The 23819-nt window shown below is 35.4% G+C and overlaps 1 protein-coding gene across 5 annotated transcripts in view; it reads right to left on the bottom strand.

Moving 5' to 3' along the window:
* Positions 1–23819, bottom strand: part of EPB41L5 (erythrocyte membrane protein band 4.1 like 5) — a 112837-nt gene that overhangs the window by 54585 nt on the left and 34433 nt on the right. For 2 of the 5 annotated variants that reach the window (XM_087819907.1, XM_087819906.1), the window contains exons 6-11: positions 21749–21818; positions 16830–16999; positions 15476–15582; positions 13911–13938; positions 6751–6790; positions 6224–6390 (exon numbers count right to left, since the gene is read on the bottom strand). In XM_087819907.1, coding sequence (XP_087676033.1) covers positions 6224–6390; positions 6751–6790; positions 13911–13938; positions 15476–15582; positions 16830–16999; positions 21749–21818 — 582 coding nt within the window. The remainder of the gene's footprint in view (positions 1–6223; positions 6391–6750; positions 6791–13910; positions 13939–15475; positions 15583–16829; positions 17000–21748; positions 21819–23819) is intronic. The other 3 variants (XM_087819910.1, XM_087819908.1, XM_087819909.1) reach the window with 3 other exon arrangements.

The following is a 23819-nucleotide window of genomic DNA, read 5'->3' as shown; positions in this document are numbered from 1 at the left end:
TTTATGAATATTTAATCTAGGTTGAGCTATCTGTAATTCTTCATAGCTCTAGAAACACAAATATCCATCTTGAAATTATCAGTAGCAAAAAAGAATTTACAATATTTGCTATGAAGTCCTGGAGCATATGGGAACTTCCGTAACATAAACTCGATTCTCCTGCTGCCCTGTCTTAGCCCTTTACTTCCTCCCACCCCCCTTTGCTGCCTTCTCTCCCCAACATCCCTCCAACCCAGTTTCTATTATCAGGAATTTACAAATGAATTATTATATAATATGGTTTTCAAAGAAAGAAAAAAATGATGTGATTTTTTCAATCACTTAAATATAACAATATTAACTCAAATTGTAAGTATAGAAGTGACCACTTTTAATTTAAACTGAAGATCTTACTCTTCAATCACAATCCTCTTATATTTCCCAAAGTTAGGATTCTGCTAAGAATCCTACAAGGCTGACCTTCAGATTTCAAGATTAATTTTAACGTGAGAGAAGTCAAGCCTTGGGACTTTCTAAAAGACCAGAAAATCTTTGTTATCATATCTCTTTGGTTTCTATTATAGAAATGGTAGGTTCTTAATCATATTCATACCCATGAAGTCTTTTCTTGAATGGTACAAACCAAGGTTTCTGTGCTTAAAATGTTATGATTCAGATTCCTTTCTTTTAAGGAAGAAATTACCATCAATACTTGACAATTATAATCTGAGCTATGTAAAGTCTAAAATAGGAGGGACATACATTACTGGCTATTTTTAAGTACACCCAATGACAACAGGACTATGCAGCACGGAGCTGGGCTATTTAAGATATATGTCTATTCATATTTACAGGATGCTCTAAAGAATACTTTGCCCGGCCAGGGTGGCTCAGTGGTTGAGTGTTGACCTAATAAGCAGGAGGTCACCATTTGACTCTGGTCAGAGCACATGCCCGAAATGTGGGCTCGATCCCCAGCAGGGGGCAACGCAGGAGGCAACTGATCAATGATTCTCTCTCATCATGGATGTTTCTATCTCTCTCTCCCTCTCCCTTCCTCTCTCTGAAATCAATAAAAACATTTTTTTTTAAAAAAGAACAGCCCAGCCAGCATGGCTCAGCGGTTGAGCATCTACCTATGATCCAGGAGATCAAGGTTCAATTCCTAGTCAGGGCACATGCCTGGGTTACGGGCTTGACCCCTGGCAGGAGGCAGCTGATCAATGACTCTCCCATCATTGATGTTTCTATCTCTCTCTCCATCTCCCTTCCTCTCTCTGAAATCAATAAAGACATATTTTTTTAAAAAAGAATACTTGGAGCATCCAAGCGATATATATAATCATGATAAACTCACAGATTGAAACCTGCCTAAAACTTTCATTACCTAAACATTATTTAGTTCTGCTAACTTATGTCTTCTATTAATAAGTTATATTTGCAACTAACAGTCCACTAATAAAGCCTGTGACACCTTTATCTTTATCTAGCAGAGAGGAGTAGGACTGACCTCTGAGGTGAGCAGGATGGTAAACTGTTTATAATGAAGCTTTATTGTCTTGAGGCATTATAAATTCTCAAATTATAATATATCTTCAAATTACTATATACATAGTTTAAAAGTTTGAAAATTTTGTTAAATTTTTTAAAAACTGTAAAAAACCAAAAATGTTTCCCTTACATCAGTTCCCATTACATTAGAAATGTACTTTTTTCTGCTAATATGCCTCTATGAATTATACCAAAGAGCTTGAATAATTACATTTTGAAGTTCATAAGGGCCAAAAATAGTAATATATCCAATCCACTTAAAAGTGATATAATTTTGGCTTCAGGATTTTATTTTAAAGTTGCAGAGGGCCAGATTATGAAGCTGTTGCAAACTTGGGAAACCTCTCAGATGCATGAGATAAAAGAGAGAACTGAAAAGACAAAAGTAAATACATTTTTCATTTTGTACAACCATTCAGTAGTAATGGAACCATTCAGTTAACCACTGGTTAACTAATCATGCAAAAGTAACCATTCAGATTTATCTCTCTACACGTGTCACATTATTGTGATTTCTAGAACTTTTGGTAAATTAAAATACTTGTATTTATTTGAAAATAAATGTTTTTAATAAAAACATTATATTAATTAAAAGTATAAAATCTTGGGCACTTAACTGAAATTAAGACATGGGTCACAGTCACTTTAGAAAAAATATCACTAAAGACTGATATATTGTGCCAGGACAAGCTTCCTTCTGTGTGTTTTTAATGTGTCCAATTCTTTTAACCTTAATCTATTTGGATGGCATGGGGTGGAGTAGAAATGGGTAGCATGTTCATAAACACAAACATCCTGGACATCTTATGAGTAATATGTTAACATGTTAAAATCATGAAACACCTTCCCCAAATTACAGTGATATACATACCCTTTCAACACAAAAACATTTGTCATTATCACTGATGGCATTAACTTCTTCAGATCCTTTCCCCTTTCACAGAATTCCATTACAAACACCACCACATGACTAGTGACTCAATATAAAATAACTTCTCCCAAATTCTCCTAATGTGACCAATCCTCTATAAACACTAGAGAACAGACACCATCATCCTGCAGGACAGAGAGTCCCAATGTCTAAGAGGCTTAACACTCATATATCAGTCACGGCTGCATGGCCAGGAAAATGAACATCATGATGGACTCCTGCACTCTTCACATTGTGCTCATGGACAAACTCAGTGTAGTTTCTATGTACAGGCTGGGGCGGGGACAAGGCCCTTGTGTTCCACTGGTTTCCACCACGTTGACAGCAGTCACTGGCAGCAGAGAGCCTGGATGGTTGGGGAGTGGGAGGGGAGCACAGTTAGTCAACAGAATAGGAGAAAACTGATGTGTAAGAGGTAATAAAGCAGAATGACTGGCATGCACCACTGTACAGCAGTTACCGACATCTCCATGCAAGCACATTCAAGAATAACAAAGGTGAGGAAATCCCACAAAGTTACACATAATGGAAAATGTCAATATGAAAATATGTATCAGTAATCAGTCTGTTAAGTAAATTAAATAAAGAGGAAATTTCAAAGAGAGCAAGAAACGCTGCATCTGTCCTTGATGTTGCTACCAAAATCAAGGCAGAAATGCTGTTTGAGGTTCTAATGAGAAGAAAAAATATTTATAATCAACTTAATGGGACAATTAATAGGACAATTCTACATAAGGACAAAGACACATATAAAAAAGGGCAATTGTGGAAATTATTCCCCAAATTAAGTGATTTCACAAAGCTGAAATCCAGGAAACAAAATTCAGAAAGAGCTTTTTTTTTTTTTTTTTAATCTATGCCCAGAGGCCATGTAATTTTACACCCATGCTCCCAATTAACAATAGAGAACCACTACTCCTTCTATAATCAAAGTTCACAGGAGCGCAGAATGAAATTCAACAGGTACAGATAATGTAATGAGATTGTAAGACCCCTCCTAGAAATAGTTTAATAAGCATATTAGATGCCTTTTACACACAGCACTATAGAATAGGCCTGCAAATCTATGAGTAAAACATGCATACAAGCAGTTCCCGGTTAGACATTATCAGAGTCCTCCAGTAGAAAGAAAACATATGCCAAGGTTCAGAAAATCAAGGTTTTATGACAGTAAAAATGGCAGCATATATTTAGGATAACTACAAAGGGAAAAAAAATCACTCCAATTATGAAAGATATCTAAGAATAATGAAATACAGTATTTTTCTAACTCAACCAAAACATGAATATTCACCATTTTTCCTTAGGAAAACTGAAAAAAAATGGCTAAAAGATTTTCTCAGAACTTGAAAGTTTTTTTTACAATAAAACCATCTTTCCTTCAACTGAAATACAATTTGTTCATCAGATCTAACCTATAAAATTCATGACCCTCAATACAGGGTCTCTGAAAATTTAGGACATTAAATTAGGTTTATGTTCTCCCCTGTATATGTAAGGTTTTCCAAATATTATTCAATTTTGTTGTTTTTATAAATGGTTTAAAGATTTTAAATAACTTGTTTCTCAAAAGGTGATACTTACTGTATAATTCTAAGTTACTGATATACCAAATCATTCACTGCAATAATGGTGTCATTTAGAAGACACTAGGAAGAAAAAGCTAAAGAGCTTGAACAGGGAGTAGGTTTAGATTAAATTAGTTAAAAGTTATCTGCCAGAAACAGAATAGTCCATTATTCTGCCCAACTGTTCAAACCTAGGGAGCATTTCCAAATTTTGTTAATGTATCTCTTTCTAAAGGAGGACTTTTCTATTCACTTAAAGGTATTAGTAAGAATCAAAGCATGCAGAAACAAAGAACGAAATGCAGAAAGCATTTTAAATTGAGGCTGGGGAATCCATTAACTCTAAGACATGTAAGTTCTGTGTTCAGTTCCATGCCACTGTTGACATACACTGAGGCTCAATAAGTGTTAAACATCACCACTTTACTCCACTTTAGCAAGGGAGGTCTCAGCACAATTACATAAAGGAAGGACACACAGCTCCAAATTTTTCATTTTTCTTCTAAGTCAATATGCTCAGATTCAATTTTCTCTCTTTATAAAGGTTGCACCAAAGGAAATAAGCAGTGCCTAACAAATCAAATTAAACAGATTTAAATATATACCCATAAAAGTTGAAAACCTCAATAAAGATTTAGTGTCATAATACAGGATGCAAACAAATCAGACTCTCGTTCCACATTAATATAAAAGGAAAGCATGTATTAAGAAAGTTCTTGTGCCCGGACAGGCATGGCTCAGCAGCCGAGCATTGACCTAGGATCCAGGAGATCGCAGTTCGATTCCCAGTCCAGGCACAAGCCCGGGTTGCAGGCTTGATCCCTGGTAGGGCGTGCAGGAGGCAGCCAATCAATGACAACTCTCTCATCACTGATGTTTCAACTCTCTCCCTTTACCTTCCTCTCTCTGAAATCAATAAAGATATATTAAAAAAAAAAAAAAAAAGTTCTTGTATAGTTGAAGTCCCAGAAGTACCACATTTCCTTGCCAAGAGGACTTGGTGGTAACATCAAGGAGATAAAACATAGCTGCTTATTGGAGCTGTGTTCTTGGTAAGAAATTGAAGAAACTCTTTTTAATGGCTTAAAAAAATAAAGACTAAAATTTGGCATTCAGAAGCTTCACTATTCATACTTTAAGTGTGCTGTGCCAACATGCACACGCACACAATCCCCATCACACTCTCAAGGAGAAAACAAAAAAACAAACAAGGCAGATCCCCTCAATTTCAGAAACTAATCAAGTTATTTGGAACTGAAGTAAAAATATGCCCAACCATTCAGAGCAAAGCACCTTGCAGTTAGTTAAGCCAATAACAATGAAACACAATTACATAGGAAAGACTGAAAATGATCACCAACCACTGTTGACCCACCACCATGAAGGAAGAACTGGTTGCACAGAAAGCTGACCAAAACCTTGAGATCACCACAGAAACTCAATAGATTTCAGGTAGTAAACAAACTAAGAGCAAGAAAAAAAGAAAAATCCTATGAATTATCAAAGTTCATTTCATAAATAGACACAAAACTTGAACAGATGATGCAACTGACATGACCAATCACATAATTCCCAAGAAGTGCCCCCAAGCCACACACAATTAATTGGGAAAAATGAACCCCACTGATTAACCCCAGTAAGCCACAAAGTATCCATATTTGTATACTTATCAATCTAAAAAAAACCCACCACTCTGGAAATCTACACAAAAGCAATCTCTTCCCTGTCATCAGGAGTATTGCATTATTTGATTTATTGGACTATAATGATGTTTCCCTTTTGGCTTTATCTTCAGTTTTTAATGAAGAAAACACATCCAAAGATGTAGCACCATGTTGTATGGAAAAACATGTAACAAACATATTTTCCTTATGGACCTGGGAAAAGGTTCTATTGACTATCAGTGAAATCTTTTTTAACAGAGAACTGCCCCTGCCACACTCCCAGGTCACGCTAACCAAAATAAGGAGAGCTGTCTGATGTTCTTCAATCAGACACCTGCACTCCAGAGCTTCTGCAACCATCTCTCTTATTTTCTCCACCCCAATAGCTGCTTAATAATATGCCTCTTTTCAGCTTACAAATATGAATAATTTGTTTTCAATCATATTTAAAGTACTCTACAATTATAGCTGGGAATTTAGAATACCATTAAGCAAGCAATATTTTATCTTGGTTTAAGGAGTTAACGAACCATTTCCTGTCATGCTGGTCTGTTCCAGGACTCCTTGGAAGATTCTCTATCTCCACCAGCATGGGACCAGAGGGAATGGGTGGCGTCACAAGCAGAGTAGATCTCACACCCCAAGCCTTTGGACGCAAGTTATAAAAATCATCTGTTTTGCCTAGATAAAAAAATCTCTTCACCAATAAAAAGAACATTAAAATGGAATACTATCTACATAGTTAACAAATATAATGTAAACAAATGCTTAAATGCTATATATCACCTTAAAGATAGATAATAATCTAACTGAATATTAATGTTTTATTCATTTTACAGGATTTACAAGAACAGGAAGTTTTATAGAGTGCCTGCATAGTCACTACATCTTACAGAATAAAATAACACAGGGTTTCACATGACTGAGCCACTTTACGGAAAACGCACAAAACTCTCCCAGTTACATCACTATGAAAATTTAATTAATACTACTAGTTTTTGTCATAATTATCTACAGTGTTCCAGTGCTTTAGAAGCTTAATATTAAGAAGTCTTACCTGTTGGGAGCCATTACTCTGAGTTGAAACAGTGCGAACACTGTAAGGGGGAAAAAAATCTATTAAAAACCATATATACAGCTTCATATTGCCAGATGACAATGAAAGTAGCTTTATTTTTAAAAACATTAATTTTCTTTCAAATAAACAAAAAAATTACTGTTGCTTAAAACTAAGAACGTAAAACGCGCAGAGAACATTTGCTTTTATAGACACACACCTGCTCTTCCATAGTCTGCTTATTTTCTATTTCCATATATTTTAATTGTGCTTTAGATGTACTAGATATGTTTTAGATGTACTACCAATCTTGTTTATTCATTGGACAATATTTGTCAAAGATGACAAGATAATGATAGCAGCACAAATGATGCCTTAAATTCAAGGCATTCCACAAACACCTATATAAACTTACTGTCTGTCACTTTTTTTGTATATTCCTACCCTCTCAAGATTTTCCAGTGTCAGCAACAGCTCAGCATTTTATAACTCAAAAGGCCTTAGTATAAACTTAAAGTTAGAAACTTCTCTGTATTCCTTCCCCTCCAAATGACTGTGTTTTTAAATTTTTAATGTCACTCATTTTCTTCCCTGCCTCTCACAAAGCACTTAAAAAAACCTGGAATCTGTAGTACAACAAAATAAATATTAAAAAAACCTCAGGATGGCTAAAAAAAAAAAAGAACACCAATAAATAAGAACTCAAAGAGGAAATAATACCACAATAAAATGAGCGGAAAAGAGTATACTGACTTCAGATCTTCTAACATAAGCATAATTAGTATTCGGAAATAAAGAATTCAACTAAAAAATTTATTCTAAGTTATTTTAACAGTTTCTTGAAAGTGAGAAACTAATGTAAAGATTTAATGAGAGCACTGTGTTCCAGAAAAATGAGATATAGAATTAAATACATTCAGCCCCTTATTGTTAAATTATTGACCTCCAAGGACAAGTAAAGAATATTTCAGGTACTCCAAGGAGAGTTAAAAGTCAATTATTGTTAGTATCAAGTGGGCACAGATTTTTCCATAGCAATACTAAAGAATATTATACCCAACCAAGATATCATTCTAATAAAAGGAAATAGGCAAAGCTTCTCAAAAACAAACAAACTCTGAATGCAATATCCAGGAGACTTTCTTAGAAGAGTAAGAGCAAAACAAAAACTGTATGATGATGAAAGACGACAAATTAAAAAAGGACTCACAAATGATGAAGTTTTGCTAAAAGGCTGGGCAGTGAGGGAAACCATTTTATGTTATTTTTTTAAAAATCATCACCTGAGGATATGTTTTTATTAATTTTAGAGAGAGGAAAGGGGAGGGAGAGAGAGAAAAAAGCATCCATTGGTTGCTCCCGTATGCATCCTGACCGGGGATCGAACCCACAACCTAGGCATATGCCCTGACCTGGAACTGAACCCGCAACCTTCTGGTGTATGGAACAATGCTTTGACCAGCTGAGCCACTCAGCCAGGGCTATTCCACGCTATTTTTAAATTAACTACATCTCTATTACAAGTCACCAGAACTTGCACTACCATTGCCTGGGTTCAAATCCAAGCTGTGGCACTGGCTCTGCTCACAGAACCTTAGGTTCCTCGTTTGCATGAGACTGCTAATATTAATTAATATTCCTAACAAAGTACAAAGAACAATGATAAATAAAAATGACCCCCCCAAAATATGTATGTATGTGTGTGTCTGTGTGTATATACACAAATATATGTATGTGTATATATATATATATATATATATTTGTGTGTGTATATATATGTATGTGTGTGTGTATATATATATATGTATGTATATATATATATATATATATATATAGTTTAGTGTAGATTTATTGCCAAGGCAAATGTAAAAAATATACCTGTCAAACACGAGTTCTTTTTACTAATAATGTTGCTCTTCTCAGAGTACATTACATGCTGGTTTAAGTAACTCATAATCCTAAATATTAATGAAATCTGATTCAACCTTCTTGGTATAGAAATTAGACTCACTACTCTATGATCCCCTAGGTTACTGGAGCTTCTCCTTACACTGGGAATGACCCCAGAAAGTGATGGATAAAAGACGAATAATGACATGAGAAAAAAAGTACTTAAATGATGTTAACTGGATCAGAGCTCCTTGTTTTCAAACAATCTGAAATGTACAAAGTACTATTTCCTCATAATTACACATATTCTTTCACCTCCACTAATATGAAAGTAGGAAGGGACACTTCCCCTTTTAAGGGGTTACCTGCAATAACTGATCTCTTTTGCTTTTATTCCACTTCTACTCATCATTTCCTCCATTTCTTCTTTTCCTGTCTTTTCCGTCTGCAAAATTCTATCTGCTTAGCCTGTACAAAAATGTGAACTATCCTTTAAAATGTCACCTCTTCTTAAGATACTTTATATTATCAGTCAAGACTCACAAGAAAATAGTTAGGAGGAGACAAAATAGTACAAGGAAAATGACTGACATCAGCCAATTTAAAAACTTGTTATTCAAACTGGCACAGTACAAGGTCAAGAAGCTTTTCAGATCAAATAGTTGTGCTTTTTCAAACAGTACTGTTTTCCATGGTTCAATGGAGCAAAACTGTTCATGCAAACAGAACGAAAGGGCAAGACTGAAAGGGCATTCATGCCAATCCAAGCTCAGGCTCTCAAGCACCATTATGAGTAATGCTCAATAACCTTCAGTGAGGAGAGCTGGGTTTTCGTCCCTCTCATCCAATTTCATTTTATTTCTAAAAGTTTATTCTAATAAAAAAATAATAAAGTATCATCACTTAAATATCCCATTTCTAATGTGTTTTCCAAAGCCAAAGCATTACTCAAGAAGAGAAAAAAAATTAATTAACGTTAAATTAATTTTAACTTTAGGAAAGAGACTATATAGTCACTTACTTTTCAGTCAGAAATGTGTATTTCAAACGTTTTTTAAAGGATGACAAATTCTTACATAATAAAAGTCTTAATTTTTCAACTACATATCACTGCTTAAATACTTTGTTTATATTTCTGCTAACTTCACCAGATTGTGTTAAGATCTAATATCCTGTCCTAGTGTCCCTTTCAGGAAAGCAAGACATGATCCATCAAACAAACAAAACAGTTAAAAAAAATACAGAACACCTCTAACATTTCTCCACCATTATCTCAACAACAGAGGTTATATATAACTCCAAGGAAAATAAAATAACCAACAGCTAAAGAAACTTCAGGGGTACCTTTCAAAAAGCAGATGCTTTTGTGGTGAACCACTAATCATAGCCTGGCTTTAATGGCTTTCTAGGTAAAAAAACAAAACAAAACTTAAATAGGACATCTCAAGGTGAGTCTGAACATACTCAGTATAGACAAATTTTAAAAAGGAAGAAATTTTAATGTCCAAAATCTGATACGTAACAGGCATTCCAAGAAACTTTGATACATACCAAGGTTGAGAAGCATTGTATGAAACTATACAATGTAATATATACTATTAAAATTTATTGCTTCATCAGATGTAGGACTTCCGGAATGGTGGTCTGAGGACCCTCTCCCCAGGAAAACAAAGATTTAGCTGGTGACAGTTATTTTTTTTTTTTTTAATCATCAAAAGGCATACATCAAGTGGAGAAACATTTATTCAAGAAAATCTTCCATTTCTCAAGAGCCAAGTCTGGCATTTGAGCCACAATTTGCTCCCCTTCCCTATTCTCCCAAGTTCAGTGTTGTGGAGGCCCTACTCCAGGTTGGTGCAGCCAAGAAAATGAACTCTCTCCCAGCAATGCAGACTTTAAATCAGTTATTTCAAATACATTCAAGAACTAAAAAAATAAAGGAAAGTATGAGAACAATGTCTCCACAAATAAGAGAATATCATTAAAAGGAAAAATTAGAAAAAGAACCAAACGAATTCTGGAGTTGAAATGCACAATAACTAAAAAGAAAATTCACTAGGAAAACAACAACAGATTTGAGCAGGTGGAAGAATAAGTAACTTGAATATAGGTCAAGTAAGATTATCTAGTCTGAGCTACAGAAAGAAAAAGAATGAAGGAAAATGAACAAAGACTTGAAGACCTGTAGAACACCGTCAAGTGTAGCAACATATGTATAATGGGAGACTCAGGAGGAAAGAGCAAAATAATAATTTGAAGAAATAATGGCTGAAAACTTCCCAAATTTGATGAAAACAATATATCATAGAAAGCAACCAGAAGAGAACGGGACTGGGAATACTTATATCAGACAAAATAGACTTTAAAACAAAAAAGTTACTCAAGAAAAAGAGGGGCATTTTATCATCATAAAAGAACCAAACAATTATAAATATATATGCACCTAACAAAAAGCCCCAAAATACATGAAGCAAAAACTGAAAGAACTGGAGAGAGGAATAGAGAATTGAAAACAATAATAAATACTTCATACCCTAGTCTTAATACTGAATAGAACTAGGCAAAAGATCAACAATGAAGTAGAAATCTTGATCAACAGTATAAACCCACTAGACCTAACAGACATCATAGAACATTATATACTCAACAACAGCAGAATCTATATTCTTCTCAAGTTCAGATGGACCATTTTCTAAAAAAAATCATATGCTAGGCCATAAAACAAGTCCCAATAAATTTAAAGGGATCAAAATCATATATATAAATCATATTCTCTAACCAGAATGGAATAAAATTACCAAAAAAAAAAAAAAATGAAGATATTCACAAATATGTAGAAATCAAGTAACACCTCTCAAATAACCAATGGATCAAAGAAGAAATCACAACCAAAATTAGAAAATAATTTGGGACAAATAAAAATGAAACTATAACATACAAAAACTTATGGAATGTGATTAAAGCAGTGCCTGTAGGAAAATTTACAGCTATAAATGTTATATTAAAAAAAGAATATGGCGAGGGTGTGGAGAAAGGGGAACCCTAGTACACTGCTGGTGGGAATGCAGACTGGTGCAGCCACTATGGAAAACAGTATGGAGGTTCCTCAAAAAATTAAAAATGGAGCTGCCGATTTGACCCAGTGATCCCACTCCTAGGAATGTATCCTAAGAATCCTGAAACATTCATCAGAAAGGATATATGCACCCCGATGTTCATAGCAGCACAGTTTACAATAGCTAAGATCTGGAAACAGCCCAAGTGCCCATCAGTAGATGAGTGGAATAAAAAGCTGTGGGACATTTACACCATGGAATACTATGTAGCTGTAAAGAAGAAGAATCTCGTACCCTTTGGGACAGTATGGATGGTCCTGGAGAATATTATGCTAAGTGAAATAAGGCAGGCAGCGAAAGAAAAATATCACATGATCTCGCTTATACGTGGAATCTAAAGAACTTAATAAACTGACGAGCAGAATAGATTCAATGACATGGAAGCACAGTTGAGAAGCACAGGGAGAGGGGGTGGAGGGGGAGAGAGTAACCAAAGAATTTATATGTATATATGCACAACCCAAGGACATGGTCAATGGTGGGGAGAGTGACTGGGGAGGGGGAAGGAACGGGGGGGGGGAATGGGTCACTGGGGAGAAAAAGGGACATCTGTAATACTTTAAACAAAAATAAAAATTATAAAAATTAAAAAAAAGAATAAAGATCTTGCCCTGGCTGGTTGCGTCAGTGGTCTGAGCATCAGCCCACACACTGGAAGTTTGCAGGTTCGATTCCTGGTCAAGGGCATGTATCTAGGATGCAGGCCCTGGTTGGGGCTCCTTTGGGAAGTAACCAATCACTGTGTTTCTCTCGTGTCGACATTTTCCCCCCACCCTCTCTCTCTTCCACTCTTTCTAAAAATCAATGGAAAAATATCCTTGGGTGAGGATTAACAACAACAAAAAAGGATAATATTCCCTATCAAAAATCTAATCTTCTGCCTTAAAGATATCAGAAAAAGAGGAGCCAATTAAACCTAAAGCAAGCAGAGGAAATGAAATAATGTATCAGAGTGAAAATTTATGAGACAAATTGATGAAACCAAAAGCTGTTCTTCGAAAAAGCCAACAAAATTGGCAAACTTTACAAATGCTAATGAATTTAAAAAAAAAGAAACTCAAATTACTAAAATTAAAAATGAGTAAGAGCACTCTGGCTGGGTGGCTCAGATGGTTGGAACATCGTCCCGCACACCAAAAGGTTTCGGGTTCAACTCCCAATCAGAGCACACTCCTAGGTTGTGGATTCAATCCCCAGTTGGGGCGTGTATGGGAGGCAAGCAATTGATGTTTCCCTCTCACAACGATATTTCTCTCTCCCTCCCCCTCCTTCTTCTCTCTAAGAATCAATAAAAACATATCCTCAGGTGACGATTTAAAAAAATGAATGAAGGGGGTTAACACTACCACCCTTATAGTAATAAAAAGGAAAAAGGAATAATATGAACAACTGTATGCCACAAATTACTTAACTTAAATGAAATGGACAAATTCTAGAAAAACACAAACTTCCAAACTGCCTCAAAATGAAATCTGAACAGACCAATAACAAGAGATTGAATTAGAAATCTTAAAACTTCACACAAAGAGAAAGTCCAGACAAGGTGGCTTTAATGGTGATTCTACCTCATTTTAAAGAATACCAACTCTTTACAAACTCTTCCCTAAAAGAAGAGAAGAGGAAACATTTCCCAACTCATTCTGTGAAGCCAGTATTACCCTGATACCAAAACCAGATGAAGACATTACAAGAAAACCACAGACCAGTATCTTGGATGAATATAGAGACACACACACCCACAACAAAATATGAGTGGATCAGATTCAGCAACATGTAATATAAAGAATTATACACCCTGACAAAGTGGAATTTAGTCCACGAATAAAATGATTATCTGCAAATCAACCTTTCTTCTTTGAGTCCATTGCAAGGACCACAATTTATTCATCTTTAAATCCTCAGTCACAAGCCAATAACAAACATATGTCATTCTCAAAGACAGCATATCCATACCCATCCCACTCTTCATTTCTTTGAACTGATTTATTTTTTGTGTCAATTTTATCTGGCATTGTGTGTGTGTTTGTTCCCAAATGCTTAGAGACAACTTAACACTGACAGATCGTCAACAAATAACTTGTTCAATTAATGATAGCAACTACATAAATTCTTAAAAATTCTATGTCAATTCCTTAGTTGCAAGATATTACCCACCTGAGTTCTTCAGGTTTTGCTGTAGCTGCTGACAGGAAAAAAAAAAAAAGTCCCATGAGTTTCCTCTTACACGATAAACTGCAACACTACTCATAAAAGTAAAACTAGACTAATTGCTCTGTAAGCCATGTTTCCAACCATAGATTTAAAAACCTTCATTTCATAAAAGTGGTCTAGGGTTCACATCATTAAAGTCAACATGACAATTACTTCCATTTTTAAAAATAAAGTAATAAAATAAGCATACATCTCTTCTTTTAAAACAATACCATCAGCAAGCCTCCTAGAGTGAGCTGAGTGACAATGGAGCGTTGTCAGTTCAAAATAAAAGGTAACTTAGAGTTTTACACCATCACAAGTTGAAATGCCTTCATTAATAACTATATATTAATGTATAGCCATTCCAAACATTAAGAATATAAGTCAATTTTTAAAAAACTGACACTGCCAAACATTAAGTCATGGTGGTTGTTTCTGGACAATTGGTGATGCCCCTGATACTGAACATAAGTAAAATTCAATCTGTATTTTATCTTATTTTTTTAAGTATGTTTTTATCGATTTGAGAGAGAAACATTGATCAGCTCCCCTTGCACATCTCCCACTGGGGATCGAGCCTGCAACCTGGGTATGTGCCGATGGGGAATCAAACTGGTCACCTCTTGGTGCACAGGGCAACACTCAACCAACTGAGCCACACCAGCCAGGGCTCAATCTGTACTTTAATACAAACTTAGATTTGAAACCAAACATGAGTTTTAGTTGATTTGTCAAAGTAAACCATGCTTTTTATTATATAATTAAAGTAACTTACAGGAAGTAACATTTATGAATTTGCAAATGTCTATGTATATACACTGATGATTAAATTTAAAAACTGTTATTTCACAGAATCCTTAATAATATTATAATACCACATGAAGTAATTTTTACTTAAAAATTATTCATCATTTATCAATGCTTTTAAAAGTTCCTAAGGGGATTTTAAAGATTATTATGAGTGAGATCTAAAAGTCAAAAAGGGAAGGGAAAATGTTGCTCTGCAGAATAACTAAAATAGTTAATATGAACAAAAACTGAACACAAACTCAGCATGGTGTTTAAGTTGGGATTAACATAAAGTTTAACCTCAGCAATCACATGTGCGCTTTTCCCTTCGTAATTTTATTAACCAACTGTGCCTGCACCAAATTCAACAAATAAGAGTACTTCAGCTGACCCAACAAACCTAGGAGTCAGACTTGACCCTTTTGAGCAAGTGCAGCAAAATGGTGAACCGTCAAGAATGAACAGCCCTGCCCTAGCAGTGTGGCCCAGTGGGTAGAGCGTCGACCATGAACTGAAGGGTCTCAGGTTTGATTCTGGTCAAGGGCACGTACCTGAGCTGTGGGCTCGACCCCTGGTCCCAGTTGGGGTGCGTGTGGGAGGCAACCAATCGACATGTGTCTCTCTCACAGTAATGTTTCTCTCTCTCTTCCACTCTCTCTGAAAAGCAATGGAAAAATATCCCAGGGTGAGCATTAGGGAAAAAAACAACAGTCCTTTGAAACAGGGCTGCATTTCACCTTTCATCTGGAGAGTTCGTCGAGAATACCGTTTGCTGGGCCTTCTTTCAAAGGATGTCGATCTTCTTGCCTTATTGGTTTTTGTGGTCTGATACTCAGTTTTCCCACTAAAATAAGTAAGACACATTAACAGGAATAAGAGAATGTAAGACCTGCAGGAATCAGATACACATGAAGGAGAGAAAGTCTACACTGGGGTTCTTCTTTAGCCACCCTCAATTTCATCCTGAGGAAACTGCTTCTGGCAACAGCCTTGATGTCTCTTTACCACGTCATTCTTTTTCTCTGACGCTTGTGTAAAATATGCAATACACAAATTATACTGTCTTTTCTTATGCGGGCACATCCCTAAGAACATAGTAAGTTAGAGATACCTGTGCTTTTACAGAACTCCCTTCCCCTCCCCATTCATACTCAATGAAAAATGTGCAATTAACTCGAGATTTTCAGTTACTTTTTCTAATTGTGATATAGTTTTCAGAATAATTTTCCAGAAATATTTAAAACTATTATCCCACTCTAGATTTCCATTTAAATTAAGAAAATGCCTCCCCACTTTTAATATAGATAGAAGCTCTCTTAATGAATCTCACAAAATTATCTTGCCACAATTTACATTCCTTCTCCAAATCACACTGACTGATTTTCATGGCATGTTGAAAACTCACAATCAATAATCTACTCTCAGGTAAACCAAAACATTCCTACTTACAAGCAACAAGCAAGCAATCTCTAAGAATAAGGAAACTTCCAGTTTATAAAGGACAAGAAATGTTATCCAAATTAATTTCTTTTCTCTATATGGTATTCAGCTGCTAGATTAAGATGCCTTAAAGCTCTTGTTATACGGATTTACATCGGGGGCTAATTAAGATATAAAGTAGCTCTGGCTGTGTGGCTCAGTGACTGGAGCATGTGCACCAAAGGGTCATGGGTTCGATTCTCGGTCAAGGGGAGGTACCTGGGTTGTGGTTTGCTCCCCACCTCCACTTGGGGTGAGTGTGGGAGGCAGCCAGTTGATGTGTCTCTCTCTCCCCCCCCCTCTCCCTCCCTTCCACTCTCTCTGAAAAGCAACGGAAAAAAATATCCTCGGGTGAAGGTTAACAAAACTACTACAACAAAAAAGATATAAAGTAAATGTCAACAGGAATATAAAAATCCATTACACCATTATGTTCCCTGTCTATTCTGGAAATTACAATCAATAACAATACCACTTTTATTGTAACTAATGGAAAACACTGGCAAGCCACTTTATTTCTCTGTGCCCTAATTACCACATCTGTAAAATAAGGGGTTGGCCTAAATTTTTTGGCCTCTATGAAAGCTATAGCAGGCAGCTATTAACACCGACCTATATCTAAATCGTGATCCTAGTCGAATAAATCCTGATCGCTGAGAACCCTTCTGGACAGGGCCACGGAGGCGGAAAAAGGCGTGGTGCTCCACAGCACACTTCCATAAATGTTTGCATGCTTTTGGATGTTCCAGTCTAAAGACAAATGTATGTTCCTGCTCTTTGCCCTGAAAAACAAAAGGATGCAAAGAGAGTTAATTATTAGGTCAAACATTCCTGTCAGCTATGAATACAACCCCAGCAATACCAAGAATCAAATAAAGGATCCAGTTTGCTCCCTGAAGCTCAGAAACTCTTTATAGCTACCTATATAAAAAGGAAGAGCTGAAATCAAGCTGTCCATTTTCTCAGCCAATATAAAATTATTCCTAAGAGGGTCCTCTCTACTATGTGATCTCATTTCTCACAGGTATATAAAATGAGGGTTTATCTGCCATACTTTGGGATAAATGTGTAATATAATTTAAAGGATCAGACAAAACCTGGCAATATTTATCAACAGACTTAAAAATGTCCACATTCTTTGTTATAGTAACCATACTTGCAGGAATGTAATTATAATAGTTAACATTCATAGGCACTTTCCTATGAATTTTATGTGAATTACTTCAATGAGCAGATATTACCATTAGCCCTATTTCACAGATAAGAAAACTGAGACTCAAAATTAAGTCCAAGGTCACAACGCTAGTAAGAGAGGAAATTAGAATTTGAACCTAGCCATTCAGGTTCCACAGCCCGTTTGTAGTATCTAAGCTATACTGTCTCTCCAGATTTTCTAAACAACAAAATTCGTACCCAAATATTTTCTTCAGTCTCATTTATAAGAGTAAAAACTGGCCAAAAAAAAAACCCCTAACTGTCCAAAACAAAAGAAATATTTATGAATAAATGATGAATGTACTATTGCTTATTCATATTACAGAATATTATATAGAGATTAAAATGAACTAGATCTACATGGCTACACCTGTTTGGGTAAAATAAGCAAGCTGCCAAAAAAAAAACATAGATATGTATGATTTATGTAAATTTTAAAAACAATTCTACCATGTGTTTATGTTTGGAAAAAGTTAGAAGAGGATGATGCCCTCCAAGAATGGTGACCAGCTACGGGAAAGGAAAGGGCATGCTGGGGGGTTAGGCCTTAGCTGTATCAAATATACTTTTTAATTTATCTATTTCTAAATGATAATTCTGAAGAAAAAATGCCAAAAAATGTTAAATCTAAATGAGTGAACTGGATATCAATTTTATAATTTCTTTGTACTTTTCAGTATATTTAAATATTTTGTAACTTAAACTATTTTGTCATTTTAAAATATTTTATAAACTCTATATGTAGGTTCTTCATGACCTTGTGTACAGGCAAAGATTCTTAAATTTTAAGACACAAAAAGTACTGACCACAAAGGAAAAAATTTAGAAATTGTATCGCATTAAAATTGAAACCCTCTATTAATCCAAAAGATAGTACTATGGAGAGAAAAGGCAAGCCAGGGAGCAGAAGATACTTGCAACATACGTATGACAAAGAACTAACATCTAGAATATATATAAAGAGCTTCTTCAATGACCTAACAGAAAATGAACAAAACACTTGAACAGGCACTTCATGAAAGAGAATATCCAATAAATATGTAAATAAGTTCTATATATACAGTCATCAGGAAAATGCAAATTAAAAATGATTCTACTATCAGAATGGCTAAAATGAAAAAAAAATAACAAACATCAGCAAAATGAAACAAAGCTCTTGTAACACTGCAGGTGGGAGTGTAAACATATCAATCAACACTTTGGAAAACGGTTTGGCAGTATCCACCAAAACCGAACACACACAGAGCCTGGTGTTCAGAGCAGCACTCTCCTTAACAGCCGAAAATGAAAAACAATTCAAATGTCTATGGTGGATAAATAAGTGTGGTCTACTCATAAAATGGAATACTACATACTATATAACAATATATATTATATACAATATAACAATAAGCCAGCTAAAACTACTCACTGCAACAGGGCTAAGGCTCACAAATACAATGTTGAAATAAAGAAGCCAGTCACAAAGAAAACATTGAGTCACGTTTCATAAACTGAAAATATAAGCAAAAACTAATCTGTGGGGTTAGAGTCAGGAGAGTGGTTATCCTTGAGACTGTACCTGGTATGGGGCACAAAGAAGATTCTATTCTGGTACTATTCTATTTCCTCATCTGGATGCTGGTCATACTGATATACGTGAAAATTCAAAAAACTGTACATTTATATTTGCACTTATCTGAATGTATGTTATATGTCAATGAAATTTACCAACAAAAACTACACACAGGGAAAAAAAAAGGGAAAATGTATAAACTCAGAGTAGGAGAACCTTTCTATGACACAAAACCCATAAGCCATAAATGACTGACAAATTCACCTATTTAAATTTTTTTAAATAAATGGCAAAAATCACAATAAGCAGTGCTAAAAGACAAACAACAATTAGATAAAATATTTACAATTTCTATGACAAAGGGCAAAACCTGTAAGAAAAAAGGCCAAAAAGCCAAAAACCCAAAAGAAAAATGGGCAAATGATATAAATAGACATTCGGAGAAAAGGAAATACAAATAACTCAGACGTATGAAAAGATGTTCACTATCACTCATAAAAAATAAAAATTAAACCTACAATGAAATTCTGTTTTTTACCTTTTAGATAAAAATGTGATAACTCCCAGAAAAAAAGTCTGTACACAGATAAATAGCTCAACTTAATAGGCTCTCTCCATATCCATAACAAATGCACCTAACTGTTTGGACCAGCAAGTCCACCTCCAGAAAATTACCCTACAGATGCATGCCACTGTACAAATTAATGTCTACAGAGTGAATAAATGTCCACTAATTAAGAACTGATTAAATAATTAGGGTACGTCCTAGAATACTATTGCAGTTTTAGTTTGTGTTTCTTAATAAGAACGAAGAAGCACTTAATCTACTGACATGAAAAAGATTCCAAGTTATAATGTACAGTTTAAAAAGGGTAAGTAAAGAATAGTATATAAGCATGCAGACTTATATGAAAAAGAACTGAGCCTGGCCAGTGTGGCTAAGTGGATTGAGAGTCGTCCCATGCACCAAGAGGTCACTGGTTCAATTCCCAGTCAGGGCACATGCCCTTTTAAAAAAAAAAAAAAAACAACTGATACACACGTTTGCTTGCATATATGTACAAAATACCTTAAAAAAGATATCCAAGAAGCCAATGCTGTATTACGTATCAGATCAAATCTAAAATGCCATCAACTGTAAGATGTAGAATTATTTTATGGCCCAATAACAAGTGTGTCACCAATTAAATTATGACCATATTTTCTTATCACATAGAATTGTATTTAATTTTTGAAGGACTACCTTTAGATTTACATTCAAATATCATTTAATCACACATATGCTTCCATAAAAAGGAAAATACTGGTAAAACATTCTTTTTAAATGCAATATCCGCCTCTTCTGAATCATTTTCAGCACATTTGTTGATGATAAAAGAATCACCCTCTGTGCCATCAAGAGATTTCTTTTTTAAATGATCTATTATTATTGTCTCTACGATTTTCTTCCAGGTTGTGTGACAGGGCAATCCTTTGCATGTATTTCAGTAATAAAACTTTCAAAATTTAGCACTCTTTCATCTAATTTTCAGAATCTTCTCTTTTTAGGTCCTACTAAGTAGTCCTTCTCACACTTCATTGTATATACAAATCCTTTTAACATTCTGTCCAATTTGTTTTTATCTATATCTACCTATATGTATATGTGTTTTTCAAATTTATTTCTTTGTATGCATTAAAATTACTTTTACTTATTCACAATTCTGTAAGTTTTGACAAATGCATAGAGCAGCAATTTTCAACTGGTGTGCCACAGAATTTTTAAAACATTCAATACCCAACTATTTAGTCAGTCAGGGGCACTGATCTCTTTTTCCTTAGACTATAAAAAAAAAAAAAAAAATGACAACAGCCAATACAACAATAGCTATCCAGTGAGAATGAATCAGAATTACACCTATTTTTCTGGGTCAGATTGGCAAAGGATGTATTTTCTGGTGTGCCGCAGAATTTTAGTAATTAGCTTATGTGCCGTGAGATGGAAAAGGTTGAAAACGACTGGCACAAGTATAGCAACCACCACCAAAATCAGGATACAGAATAGATTTCTCATTCCACAAAATCCCCTATGCTATTCCTTTGTAGTAAAGCCTCCTCACTATACCTAGTCTCAAACAATCAGGTTGCCATATAAAATAAACTAATATCTGCATATATGCATAACCCATGGACACAGACAATAGTGTGGAGAAGGCCTGGGGAGGGGGGGAGGTGGATTCGAGGTGGAGGGGATCAAGGGGGGAAAACAGGGGACCTCTGTAATACTTTCAACAATAAAGATATATTTAAAAATAAACATACTCATATAGTCATGATCTTTTGAGCCTGGCCTCTTTCACTCAGCATTTGAGTTGTACCCAAGTTACTGTGTGTATCAATTAGGAACCAGATTTAACTGGGAGGGGAAAAAAGGTAATTGTCAATTTAGAAGGCTTTATTTTAAAATATTACTAGGTAGAGCTTTTTGATTAATCTTTTTGATCAGGTACTAAAGGGATAAAGTCATTTAAATGTAATATGCGTGCACATGAGACATAGCATCAATGAACAAGAATAGTCTTTTATTTTGTCTTTAATCTTAATGGCAGAACAACCATATTTTGAGAATGGTACAACCTGAAGTGAAAAATTATTTAATTAAATTATCAGTTACACTAAGTTCTGTGGCTCTATAAAACAACAAGGCGCATTTCCCCCGTTCAGAGATTTGAGTTACTGCATAGCAGCCACTGTTAAGTAAGTACCGCAGTTCAGCTCCCACCTGGTCATCATCTTCCACCACCACCAGGGTTAATTTGGTCTTCTTAAAATCCAGTCTGGTTATCTTGGGCCTGAAACAATATGAGAACAGCAGCCAGATTTCAAAAAAATGTCCTCTAAATTAAAAAAAAAAATGTTGTTACTTCAAGCACATTAATCATCTAACTTGTGAACTGAAAACTGGTAAGGGTAAAATAAACACAACCTGCACTGCCCATCAAAAAGGCCTCCAATTTAAAAAATAGTTAAGATAACAGGAAAAAAATTTCAAAAGCAATCACCTCTAGCAAAATTGATGCTGCACATTTATCAGGCATTACAAATGTTAAGGAGCCCTGGCTGGGTGGTTAAGATGGTTGGAGTGTCATCCCGTCTACCAAAAGGTTGGGGGTTCAACCCCCAGTCTGGGTGCGACGGGAGGCAACTGATCGATGTTTCTCTCTCATCCATCTTTCTCTCTTTCACTCACTCTTTCACTTCCTCTCTCTAAAATCAATAAAAACATATCCTCAGGTGAAGATTTTTTAAAAATATTAAGGAAAAAAATTGAAAAAATCCATTTAAATATTTCATAGGCCCCCAACTATGGTGTAAATGATTCTCTAGGCCTAGTGTCAAGGCAGCAACACAGGAACTGGATAGAGGAAAGACTATACTTTTAAAAGGCATAAAGAAAAACAAATTATTGATTAGGGTCTTCAACTCTATTTTCTATAGCAATTTTGGTTTGAGAAAATACATCTTTAATTTTTAAAAAAAGTTTTTTAAACCTCATTTTATGACCCACTTTCCAACTCTCCCATTTGTACTAAAATCCTAAACAACCTACCATTTGAATGCTACCTCTATGAACTGTAAATGTCAAAACAATGCAACTCTCACTAATTTTTAAATATAACTTAAGTAAAATATAATTGTAAAACATAGCTTGTTTACAAGACCTGTTAAGTAATTGTACTAGGCCAAGGAGGGGGAGGATCTGGCACTTATTTAAGTGTAACCAATACTTACATAATGCCTACTAAGTATCAGGCACTCTTCTAAATGTTTTACATGTATTAATGCAATTCATTCTCACAGCAATCTATGAGGTGGTACAAAAGATGCTTTCTTTATCTCTCCACCTAGAGCATTTTCTGGCTATGAAGCTATCCCATTAGCCCACAGGGCAAGCTGGAAGTGTCAGAGAATTAAAACTGAAGGACTGAGTAAATAAATACCCCAGAGCTCCCTCATCCAGCAATGGGCAAATATAAAAGTGTTCCACTTGTCTCTCAGAGAGTCCCTAGCAGGGACACCTGGATGCAAAAACAAATGAATTACTATCTTCAACTTAAGGGGAAATGACTTTCAACCTAAAATTCTATTCTCGGCTCAATTATCAAGAAAACATAAGAGAAGAGTATACCATTTTAAGGCATCCAAGGATTCAAGTAATTTACCTCCCATACCCTTTTTTCAGGCAGTTACTTGAGTATATATCAGAAAAAAACAAAAGCAAAGAAAGGAAAATATGGGAAGAAGACACAGAATCCTGGCAAGCAACAGAATAATGGAAGTCCCAAAATAAAAGCTGTATAGCAGCTTGGAGAGCAAACAGTTCCCATTGAAATAGAAGAATCATTTCATATAACCCTTGAGAATTTGAAAGAACTTAAGGAGAACACAAAGGCTGGTAATTTAAAGGGATGTGTGTGGTGCTGTGTAAGACACTGGAGGAGGGGGAGCCAAGAGCTCTAGGAAAAACAAAAGACGATATGGAAAGGAAATGTAACCCCAGTTGTGAGTTCAAGGATTTCAGATTTTGGGGTTGATCAGGAAAAAGACAGAGAGAAGTATTGCACAATGAGCTGTATTGAGAGGTGTTTGAACAGGGTTTCATGAGAGGAAGTCCCTCACAGCAGGAGAATAACCAGAGACAAATGGCACAGAAGCTCCACCAAGAAGGGGAAAAGGACATGGGAACTGCTGGAAGAGAGAGGAATCAGAGAGGGGGTTTATGTATCAAGGCAATGGTACTCAGCAGCAAGGGAGGAATCTCTGGGTCAGAGAGTTCTGAAGGGTAGTATGGG

The sequence above is a fragment of the Miniopterus natalensis genome, chromosome 8 (genome assembly GCF_054644295.1).
Source record: "Miniopterus natalensis isolate mMinNat1 chromosome 8, mMinNat1.hap1, whole genome shotgun sequence".
Lineage (NCBI taxonomy): Eukaryota > Metazoa > Chordata > Mammalia > Chiroptera > Miniopteridae > Miniopterus > Miniopterus natalensis.
The sequence above is the reverse complement of the archived record's forward strand: the minus strand, read 5'-3'. Positions and strand labels throughout refer to the sequence as shown.